Source organism: Mirounga angustirostris, unplaced genomic scaffold, assembly GCF_029215605.1.
Source record: "Mirounga angustirostris isolate CCGP_5_RB_7025 unplaced genomic scaffold, mMirAng1.0.hap1 SCAF_5, whole genome shotgun sequence".
Classification (NCBI taxonomy): domain Eukaryota; kingdom Metazoa; phylum Chordata; class Mammalia; order Carnivora; family Phocidae; genus Mirounga; species Mirounga angustirostris.
Window position 1 is genome coordinate 40,421,044 of NW_026991713.1, and position 12,043 is coordinate 40,433,086.

The following is a 12,043-nucleotide window of genomic DNA, read 5'->3' on the forward strand; positions in this document are numbered from 1 at the left end:
GAATTAAAAGTGAATCTTGTCAAAGATTAATTCATCACTCCTGTAAGAATCCATAGTTTTCTTTCATTCCCCCCCCATTATGTGACTAAGTGTCCACATAGAGAGAAAAGAATAACATTGATTTTGACTGTGGTTTATAAATTGTTGTGAAAGAGAGACAGAGAGGGAGACTGACATAGGAGTCAAACACACCGAGGTTGAAATTCCTGCTCTACTTTAGCACCAATTTGAGTTCAGCTCCTATATATATTTAATTATAATAATAAACTGTATAGCATCCAGCATGTGGCAGGTACTCGAAAAGTATTAGTAATTATCTTAGTTTTAATTGTTACTTGCTGTCAAGTTCACAAATTATCACTTCCAACTAAACTATAAATTTTTGTTTGAAGAAAATGTATTTATCCTTCAAGACTTAAAATTTTGTGGATTGCTAGTAATTAATAAAAGTACCCAAACATCCATCACTTCTTTTACTAGACTTCCATTGCTCTAGATCTTGGTATTTTAGTCAAAATTTTGCTCTATCACACTCTTCTCTTCTCTATTTTTGAACTTTCCCTTCACTGAATCCATCATGTTTCATTTCATCATCATCTTTCTAAAACATAGACTTACTTGTGTCATGCTGGCATCCTCCCCCCCCCTCTACAAAATAAGTTCAAACAACTTACTGGACATCTAATGGCCATCTTCCCAATGCCTCAAGTCAACTTCTTCTCTCTTACTTGCATCCCACCTTTTAGGATTGCTGAATAATGTATAGTGTTCCAAACACAGCACAGTATTACACATCTTGGTAAATACCTGTCTACTTAAAATGTTCTTTTTTCCAAATATATTTGGCTAAACAAATTCACCAGTCAAAACATGGCAGGAATGTTATTTTTCCTGTGCATGGAGAATTAATCACTGCCTTCTTTGTCATACTACCAACTCTTACTATTAACAGCTTTTGTGGTAAACTGTTAGATATTTTTATAATATTATATAATAGGTAAAGAATATTGACTACCAACAATATATAGAATATAGTTTATATGCAGTATCTCATTTATTCTTCACAATAATTTTATGAGGTAGTTTATATTGTCCTCATTTCATAAATGAAGAAACTAAGGCTTAAGTACTAATTGACTCACCAAGGTCACTGGGCTAGTAAATATTGGAGCATTCCAAAAAGAGAATTGTGGTCAGCAGATGCCAAGTGCTGCAAACAGGATGAAAACAAGAGCTAAAATGTTAACATAAATAAATAAATAAATAAATAAATAAATAAATAAATAAATAAAGTGATTAGTTAATTAATTAATTAAAATGTTAACCAAGAAGAGATGTCTTTTCAAAAGCTATCGGTAACCTCTAGGAAAACAGAATAGGAGTCAGAAATTAGGAGAAATAAAGCAAACCTAAAGCCTGCAATAGTGGCATTGAACACAAACTAACCTTTCAAGAAATATATCTGCAAAGTATTGAAGGAGTGATCATTTGAAACAGATTGAAGGAAATAATAATAATAATAATATTAAAAATATTAGAGATCTGAAACCATAAAACTCCTAGAAGAAAACACGGGCAGTAATCTCTTTAACATCAACCTTCACAACATTTCTCTAAGTATGTCTCCTCAGGCAAGCAGAACAAAAGCAAAATAAAACTATTGGGACTACACCAAAATTAAAAACTTTCTCACAGTAAAGGAAACCTACAGGAAAGGAAACCTATTGAAACAAAAAGGCAACCTACAGAATGGCAAAAGATATGTGCAAATGATATATCCAATAAGGGCTTAATATCCAAAATATATAAAGAACTTACACAACTCAACACCAAAAGAACAAACTGATGAAAAAATGGGCAGAAGGCCTGAACAGACATTTTTCCAAAGAAGACATGAAGATGACCAACAGACACATGAACAGATGCTCAACTTTACTAATTATCAGCAAAATGCAAATCAAAAGCAAAGAGATATCACCTCAAACTAGTCAGAATGGCTATTATCAAAAAAGACAAGAAATAACAAGTGTTGGTGAGGATGTGGAGAAAAGGGAACCCTCATACACTGTTGATAGGAATGTAAATTGGTGCAACCAGTATGGAAAACAGTAGAAGTTCCTCAAAAATTTAAAAATAGAGAGACCATATGATCCAGTAATTCTACTACTGGGTATTTTCCCAAAGAATATGAAAACACCAATTTGAAAAGATAAATGCACCCCTATGTTTATTGCAGCATTATTTCCAATAGTGAAGAAATGGAAACAACCCAAGTGCCCATTGACAGATAAATGGATAAAGAAGATGTGGTATATATTTACAATGTAATATTACTCAACCATAAGAAAGAATGAGCTCTTGCCATTTGCAACAACATGGGTGAACCTAGAGGGTATTATGCTAAGGGAAATAAGTCAGCCAGATAAAGACAAGTATCATATGATTTCACTTATATGTGGAATCTAGAAGACAAAACAAATGAGCAAACAAAAAGCAGAAACAGATTCACAAATACAGGGAACAAACTGATGGTTGCTAGAGGGTAGGGTGGGGAAATGGTCAAAATGAATGAAAGGGAGTAAGAGGTGCAGGCTTCCAGTTATGGAATGAACAAATCATGGGGATGAAATATACAGCATAGAGAATATATTTAATGATATTGTAAAATCATTGTGTGGTGAAGGATGATAGCTACACTTGTGCTAAGAATAGCATAAGGTATAGAGTTGTTGAATCACTATGTTGCACACCTGAAACTAAGGTAACGTGTGTCAATTATACTTCAATAAAAAATGGCAAAAAAATAGTGGCAACCTGAGCAGTTTTGGAAGCTGAATCTAAAGCAGTGTTTCTCAACTGGGTTTGATTTTGCCTTCTCTCTGGATACGTTTCACAACTGTCTGGAGACATTTCTGTTTGTCACAACTGAAGAATGCTACTGGCATGTAATCATTACTAGCAGGGATGCTGCTAAATATTCCATAATAGTAAGACTGACACCCACAACAAAGAATTATCAGGTCCAAAATGTGCTAAGTTTGAAAAATCCTGGTCCAAAGGATCCACTGGAGAGGAAGAGATAGAAAAAATAAGAGAAAAGAGAGAACTGCTAGGACAAAACCGGGAAAAGGAGAAAATAATAAAAATGTTACCTTCAGAAAAGCCTTATCAAGAACTATTAACTTCATTTCTGAGGATAAAGAGATTAAAGTTCGGAGAATTTAAGTGACTTATTTTTTCAGGATCTAGCAGAAGTTAAAGTCAAATCTTTGAGCTTCTAATCTGATGTTCTTTTAACTATGCCACCTAATACCTTAAATTCAAGACTGAGGATAATTTTTGGAAATGTGATAGCATACAACCATGAAGCAATTGTGCTTAAAAATTAGTGACATATCTATTGATTTTTGTTTCTACATATATTTATTGCCTTCCTTTATATCAAAGAAAAGAAACATGTCTATAATAGTAGAAAGGTTTAAGAAACTCAGAAGAATGTGTTTGGCAAATTGGCACCAAATATACATACAAATATTGACACTTGAAGAAGAACAAAAAAAGTTGTATGAGATTTTCAGTAACATTTAATCACTTTTAATTTACCCAACAATATTTAGTAATTTCATAGTTGAAAGCATGAGATATAATTCTTTAAGGACTTTGTAAAGCACAAACTAGAACAACAAACAATGGTATTAAATTGCTACATCTCTACGAACGGTTACTCAAGAGAAATAAGTGTACAATATTGAAAAGTTTAGCATTCTGCCAGTAGAGAAAATGTTAAAATTCAAGGATCATTACCACATTCTTCATACCACTGCTACCACAAAGACAAAAACAATTAAAACGACCATTAACAGTTTAACCGTGAAGCTTGGAACATGAACCATAACCAGAAAAAGAAATAATCATGTTTCTTTAAGTACAAATAAGTAAATGTGCAAGCACAGCAGAAACAGGCAAGGAAGGCAGAACCATCTAGAGGGACCCAAGGGCTGACCTGTGCAGCTGTAGGTCTGGTGAGCTTTGGAAGTGCTACCATGTGAGCAAGCCAACAGGAGTGTTGACAGTCCTCAGCAATCAGGCATCTTCTCCAAGAAGGAAACAGCTGGAGGCCAGAGCCAGTCATCTATTCGATTGACATCTGCTGCTATAATTCTATCATGGGATTTCTTTTATTTTTTTCTGTTATTTGAAAAATTCAGTAGAGACCATGTGTCAACTTAATTGTCTTCTGAAAATTCTAAGCACTTGGGCACACCAATGATTTATTTGCAATGCACCAGCAGTGTTAACCAAATATTTAAAACAAACCTTACTAGTCTATATAGAAATCAAGTCAATCAATAGTTCTTCTCTCCTGCTGACACAGTAAAGTCTTCACTGTTGCAGTGTTATTAGATAAGAGTAATGTCTTCTGGAGGCACACAGCCTTGGACTATTCTGCTATACTCTAGCACTGAAATATTGGTGAGTGATATAACCTCTCTCTGCCTCAGTTTATCTATGAAATGAGGATAATAACAGTGCCTATATCATAGGGCTATTGTGAGGACTGATGGGACACTAGTGTTTGGCCCACTTTCAGGCATATAATAAGCCTCTATAAACATTAATATTAATCCTCTGCTCTGATTTCTCTAAATAACATTGCCAGTGTTAACTGTGTCTATTCTTACATAAGAGCCTTCCCCAATGTCTATCTAATGAAGTCTGCTTCCATGTATAATCTAATCTAAATCTGCTCCTTTCCATAAACAGTCTCCTCAAATTATAATGGTTTACTCACTGGGCATTCTATGCAAATCTCTCCTCCAATGAATGCTTTTTTCCTTTCTATATCTAAGTCCTGTCTGCCCACTGAATATCAATTACTTGGTTAAGTCTTTTCTGAATGCTCCATCCAAATAGGATTTCTCTCGTCCCTAAAATCAAAAAAATATTGCCCTCAATAGCAATACTATTCACACAATATATTTGCTTGTCTATATTGCTATTCATATTTTTTTTATTCTTATGTTAATCCCCATTACATCATTACATCATTAGTTTTAGATGAAGTGTTCCATGATTCATTGTTTGTGCACAACACCCAGTGCTCCATGCAGAATGTGCCCTCCTCAATACCCACCACCAGGCTAACCCATCCTCCCACCCCCCTCCCCTCTAGAACCCTCAGTTTGTTTTCATATTTTTTTAAAATATTCAATGTAAGGTTTTAAGTATCTTCTGTTTTTAAAGCATTAGTGTTAATACCCTGTGAATGTAATATTAAGAACATATCTCTACCTTAATTGTCCTTGAAACTGGTAGAGTAAGAAAATGAAACAAATGTCCATATTAACATGGACAAGGAGGCCACTACTCTTTCAAGAATTTCCTTCAGACCTCTCTAACTGGATGCAAATTTCCTTCCTTTTAACCTCCACAACAATTTGTTTATTCTTTTCTTTGACTTTTGAACTGACTCTTAAGAGCTGGTGAGATTTGGGGGGTAGGGTATAGCTAGAAAAAAATACTGTAGTTACATCATGAAGAGAAAGTATAATGTAATAAAAAACAAACAAAAGCTTTGTAGGAACAAACCTAGATTCAAATTCTGGATTTTGGTACTAGTTAACCATCTGATCTTATGAATGTCTCCCACTCTATCTGAGTTTATTTCTCTGTAAATGTGGATAACAAAGTCTTCTTTGAAATGTCATGAGAAAAAAAATAAACTTCCTATAAAGAACAAGGTAGGTACTCAAAATTATTTTCTATAATAATGTAAAGAATCTTCAGTTTGCATGGGTAATCAAAGAGGAAAAGATGAGTGGGCCCAGAACTAGAAAGAAACTGAAATGACAGTAAAAATGAGAGATAAAAGCAAGGTGGCAGACCAAGCTGGAACAAGGCTGGGGAATCAAAAAAGAAGGCTAAGGGGATTGGTATGACCAGGGGACTTTCATGAACAAGTGTGTCTAATGCTTAATTGCATGTGATTTGCTGAAAAATAGAACCCCCTTTCTTAACTTTAATCTCTTGATTCTTAAGTAAAGTTTCCAAAGCAAAGTGACTCTCTTCCTCATTTGGATGAATGCCCAGGAAGAATGGAAAAACCAACCATATGAAGAGAGACATTAGAAAATTCAAGGAAAATAAGAAATCAGAACAAGAGAAAGCTAGAGAAAAACATAAATCCTTGAAGTATGGTGATGGAGAGTCCAAATGTATGTGGCATAGAATCTAGAACTAATGTTATTTATTTGTTAAAGGACAGTGAAACTAAGCACTCTGAACAAGTTGGGACACCCAGGAAGGAGACGTCTGGAACACAGTAGCTAGATGGAACTACAATAGGAGAAGAGGTGTCAACAATTAGAGACTGGAATGGCTACATAGGCCTAGGAATTGTAAACAGGCCAGTTGGATATGGAAGAATCCTTAATGAAGCAGGGTGTGTCTTTCTAATTGAACTAAACTCAATTATCCACTCAAGACTGAGAGATGCCACAAATTGACAGGCAAAAGAGAGAAATGGGTTCTCTGATAATTTCAAGAAGCCACCCTACCAACTACAGACGGCTTACTTCCAGATATCCTTTATATGAGGGTATTAGGCTAAGAGAAATAAGTCATTCAGAGAAAGACAATTATCATATGATTTTTCTCATATATGGAATTTAAGAAACAAGACAGAGGCTCATAGGGGAAGGGAGGTAAAAAGAAAGTAAGACGAAATCAGAGAGGGAGACAAACCGTAAGAGATTCTTAACTCTAGGAAACAAACTGAGGGTTGCTGGAGGGGAGGTGGGTGGAGGGATGGGGTAACCGGGTGATGGACATTAAAGAGGGCACATGATGTGACAAGCACTGGGTGTTATATGCAATGGATGGAATCACTAAACTCTACCTCTGAAACTAATAATACAGTATATGTTAATTAATTGAGTTTAAATTAAAAAAAAATTCCTATGCTGTTTATCCTATTGTTATGTTGAGTTTTCTACTATTTGCTGTCAAATCTGATTATCTCTAATACAACTTTCTTGGTCATTTCTGCTATTTTCTTCAGTTCTATTTTTTCAAAGTTTATAAAAATCTTTAAGTACACTTTTTTGACATTTAAAAATATTCTGAAATGCTGACAAGGCATTCTTTAAGTTTGTTTGAAAAAGTTTTTAATCTGATAAATGGCATGTTAAAAACATCCCCTAAATACAACATTGCTTACCACAGAGTCTTATAAGAATATCAGATGTGTGATTGATATGTTTGTTAACCAAAGAGATGAACCAAAATTCTATTGCAAACAGTATTTATGGTGCACAAGTTTTAGGCCAAGGCCATTTAGCAAAATGGAAGTTTGACTAAACCTACAGATGAGAGGCATGGTCAGCTGAGAAAAAGGGTCTACCTATTCTTTCCATCTAATCCCAACAAGTCGTGTGGGTACACAGAACTTTAGAATAGAACTATGTGGCATTCGCTTTTAACTATTTGCATAAAGTTAAGTATTTTTAGTCTTTTGTTGATAATTTATACTTCCCTTCTTTTACCCTGAATTGCTTACATTCGACCGAGAACTATAAGCCTACAATTAATTATTTTTAACTGATTTTTCTTGTGTGATTTTCCAATGTTTTCTTAAAACACAAAAGGAATAATATAACCTTAGAGCTACAAGTACTTTAAAAATCATGCACTCCAAGCCCTCTGTTTTATAAATTAAATGATAGAAAAAGACCAATGAATTTAACTAAATCTTTGTCAGAATAATTCCTCATTCATTCATTCATTCATTCATTCATTCATGTATTAATCCATTCAACTACGATTCTGAGGCATAAGGCACTGGGCAGAGGGAGCTCTATCACAGTATAAATAAGGCCCTGCCATCTGCATATTTTCAATTCAGTGGGACTAGAAATAAATCATCCAGATAATTAAAATGCCATGTAAATAAATGTGCTTTAAGTATTACTGCAGCCAAAGAATCACAAGAGAGGAAAGGAAAGTAAGGGGTAGCTAGCAAAGACTTTCAGGAAAGTTACATTTGGCTGTTCCTTAGAGGATTTGAACAGGTAGAGATAGACGAATAAACATTTCAAGACAAAAGGGGTGGCTTTCTTTTTAACTTGTAGATTGGATTTCAATCCGAAGTGTTTTCTTAAATTACTTTTTTATCAGAGGGGGAGACGAACCATGAGAGACTATGGACTCTGAGAAACAAATTGAGGGTTCTAGAAGGGAGGGGTTGGGGATGGGTTAGCCTGGTGATGGGTATTAAAGAGGGCACATACTGCATGGAGCACTGGGTGTTATACGCAAACAATGAATCATGGAACACTACATCAAAAACTAATGATGTAATGTATGGTGATTAGCATAACATAATAAAAATAAATAAATAAATAATAAAATTACATTTGGTGGGAAAGCAAAATCAAAGCAGTCCCTAAGCCAGAGGTGAGAACAGTGACTTTGGAAAGCTTGACATCATAGTTAATGCTGCATTAAAAAGTGATGTTTATCAGGATACAAATGGATCCCCCCGAAGTTCAGCAACTGAAAGGCCATGCAAGCCCTCTGCTTCTGGAGAAAATGACTGCGGTATGGCTTAGAAACCAAGAGCTAGGAGCCACTGTTCACAAAATATCATAAATTAAACGACTGAAAAAGATGTCAGTAATAAGTAAAACAGTAGGGTTTCAATTTACAAGTGAAAATCCAGACAAACGTGCAATATGAAGGAAAATAATATTTCATTTTTGTTCAGAGTGCAATGAATTAAGCAGTCTAAGAAACATATATTCAAACAGAAAGTGTTTAAAATGCAAATGACATTTAGAAAAAAAGTGATGGCATCTATATGGATTTTTACAGATAAATCTCCTTCTTTTACAGTGTAATATGCCTGAAAAATAGGTCCCTTTTTCTCATATTTGTGACTGGTTATGGTTATTAGTAATAAAGTGCTAAGACTAGGCACTTCATCAGTAAGTAGTACTAAGTGATAACAAACATGCATTTTCAGAGAAATTTGTCAATGACTTTTGCTCCTACTATAAATTATCAATACACTTTTACATAAGCTAAATATTTGGCTTTTCAGCTACACAAACTACTCACTTTATTACACCAGTGTTCCTCTACCACTCCCCCATTTCACAACATGCTTTATATTCCACCTACAAGGAAATCTGCATTTTAGCTCTGTAAGTCTGCAAGTAACCTTCAGCCACTAACCTTACTGTCTTCTGTCTCTTTAGCTTTTTCTTGGAGGGGCTTCTTCTCTCCAAATTCACAGGTTGATTTTAATGTGAGCTGACAAGAAAGCATTGAGCTCTCTGTTTCAGTAAGTTCCAAAGGTCTTGAAGAATAGGGCTGTGACCCAGTAGTGCCAAGATTTGGGATCGGAAGAGCAGTGTGAACAGGCTTTGACCCAACAGCTGGCTGTCTCAGTTTTGAGGCAACCCCAAGTACAGGCATGGCTTCTATAAAAGTATCTTCTTGCTGCCAAAGAAAATGCTTCTAACCTCAGTCTGGTAGACTCCAACTTTAGTATTTCCAGAACAAATACTTTAAACAAAACTAGCAGTCATCATGATTCAAAAAAAAAAAAAAAAAAAAAACTAATAATATAACTTCCAGGAAGAGGCAAAACTTCCCTTCATCTTTAGTTAAGTATCTTTCTTGCTTGCTGGCTGGCTCGAATTCTCATATTCTTATCATTCTCTCTCTCTCTTAGCCTCCTGCTCTCTCTCTGTTCAGTGAGTCAGTGTCTATGTAATATTAAATACTCCTTGGGGAGTAAACTTTTCTTGAAGGTAACTGTTACAAAGCTCCTTCCCTAGGATTAAAGAGCTCCTAGTTCTATTTTTTCCTCCCACTACAGCAGTCTGAGTCTGAGCGCTGAGAATAAAAAAGTGGAGAGAAACAAAAGGAAAAGTCTTCAGTCCAACTGTCAAAGCCGCCAAAAGACCACAATAGTGGAAGGACAGGAGTTCTTCCTGACTTCAGAAATAACCAGCCTACATTCTCTTTTTAAAGAAAATTGTATTTACCCCAGTTTAAAAAAAAAAAAAAGAAAAAAAAAAGAGTGGACACGATTAATGGCCAAAACAAACAGCTGTTGGAAGAACTTTTAGCCCGGAAACAATCTCAGCAATGAAGCTGTTTGTCTAATTTCCAGCTATTTTTCACTACTGACAGCCATGAACCACTGTGCTCATTCTGTTCTATCCCATGAAATCAGGTTAAATTCATGCCGTAGTGCAACCAACGGTGTTGCTCTGTTAAATCATTCAGCAGACTATACCTGCCTAGATTATGAAAATATAGTAAATATGGATAGCAAGACACTAGATATATAGTAATTGTTGTTTCTAAATTTAATAACAATAATGATAAAAATATTTGCAGGTAACATGTATGTGGAATGTACTACATAGCAGTTACTTCACATTTAACCAGTGGGACCACTCAAGAATAGGCACACCTATTCTCTCCACTATATAGAAAGGATAACTAAGACTCAGATTCATTTAAGTAATTTGACCAAAGTCATGCAGTTAGAAAGAGCAAGAGCCCTGTACTATTTGGAGTCACTTAACAAACCACCTTAGAAACAATTTAAAATAATGCTGTTATTCAAGCTCTTTACGTCCACATTAAAATCCTAATCTACCAAATATCCAAATACATATTCAGTGACTATGAACAATGCTGCTTCTATCCATAAAATTATTTTACTATAATTGGATTATGTTCTATTTCTGGTAAAAGCATGTCTGGATCCATAACAAAAGCAAGGGGTAAGTTTTTAAGAAACATATGAGACGCATGCCTTAATGTCTTTAAGTAATTGCACTTAGATAATGGGTATATGGATAAATTCCTCCATCATTTAATAAATATCATATTTATGTGATGGTATTGAAATTTCAGTAGTATTATCTAATAATAGAAATTTATTTATTTCATATTGCTTGTGTTTTTGTTGAAGATTCTAAAAGACAGATTTACTCCTTTTTTTTCTTTATTTAGAAAATCTATGTTATATTCACTAAATATTCTAAGAATTAATAATATTTGCAAGTGAAGTTCCTAGAAAAATGAGTGGGCATTTAATGGACATTCAATAAATAATAACAATTATAAGAATCACAACTATCATTATAGAAAATATCTCTCTATAGTAAAGAGATTATTTTGTTTGTCTACTATTCCCAACTCTGTAAATTATTATGTATAGTCTTAATAAGAAGCAGTAATTTACAGATAAAAGCTAATAATTAAAATTGAATTTACATGTTATTTTGATATAAGCATAGAAGAAATTCAAATACAAATTAGAAATCTTGTCAACTTTAAAAAAGAAGGTAATTCAAGGGGGATTTACTCAATGGTATAGTAAGAAACAAACACAACACTGGTGGCGAGAAAGAAATGATCACTCTGAGGAAGTAAGTTACTTACTTCCTTCCATTAATACACCATGCCATTAACCATTAACACACCATCCCTTCCAGAGACTGTAAGATATTGCAAAGCAGGAGATATTCATGTTCCTAAAATGTGGCTTAAAGTATATGAGAAGATACGTGCATCCTGCAATGCCCACATTGCAAAAAAATGGCATACCCAAAATAATAGGACTTGTGGGGAAAACAGGTTCTGGGAAGACCACTGAAAACATGCAACTTTGGGAACAGATCACTAGCAAAAATAATATTGGTACCTTGGAAGATAATTTGGACCACCCAAGCAAGCAGCTCAGCCCAGAGTTTAAAAACAAACAAGCAAACAAACAAAAAACAAAGCAAACAACAACAAAAACGCTCCACAATTGATGGGAAATGCTGGCAATATGTTAATTAGAATTTGTAGGAAAAATCCAACTGGAAGGCAAACTCTGAGCCAATAGGTTTGCCACTGAAATGGACACAGGGGGCAGTGCAAGCTGTAAATATTTAAGAGCCACACAAGACTAAGGGGTATGTTCCTTTGGCCACAGAGCCCCAAATACAGGCACTTTTTTTTAAAATTTTCTTTT

The 12,043-nt window shown here is 34.6% G+C and overlaps 1 protein-coding gene across 6 annotated transcripts in view; it reads right to left on the reverse strand.

Moving 5' to 3' along the window:
• The window catches only part of NAV3 (neuron navigator 3), an 803,480-nt gene that overhangs the window by 346,860 nt on the left and 444,577 nt on the right, over positions 1-12,043 (reverse strand). For 3 of the 6 annotated variants that reach the window (XM_054506909.2, XM_054506908.2, XM_045872917.3), the window contains exon 1: positions 9,235-10,337. The exons of 1 other annotated variant lie outside the window; for it this stretch is intronic. In XM_054506909.2, coding sequence (XP_054362884.1) covers positions 9,235-9,477 — 243 coding nt within the window. In that variant the 5' untranslated portion in view covers positions 9,478-10,337. Of the gene's footprint in view, positions 1-9,234; positions 10,338-12,043 lie in introns of those variants that run through there. 2 more of the 6 variants (XM_045872918.3, XM_045872919.3) reach the window with 2 other exon arrangements.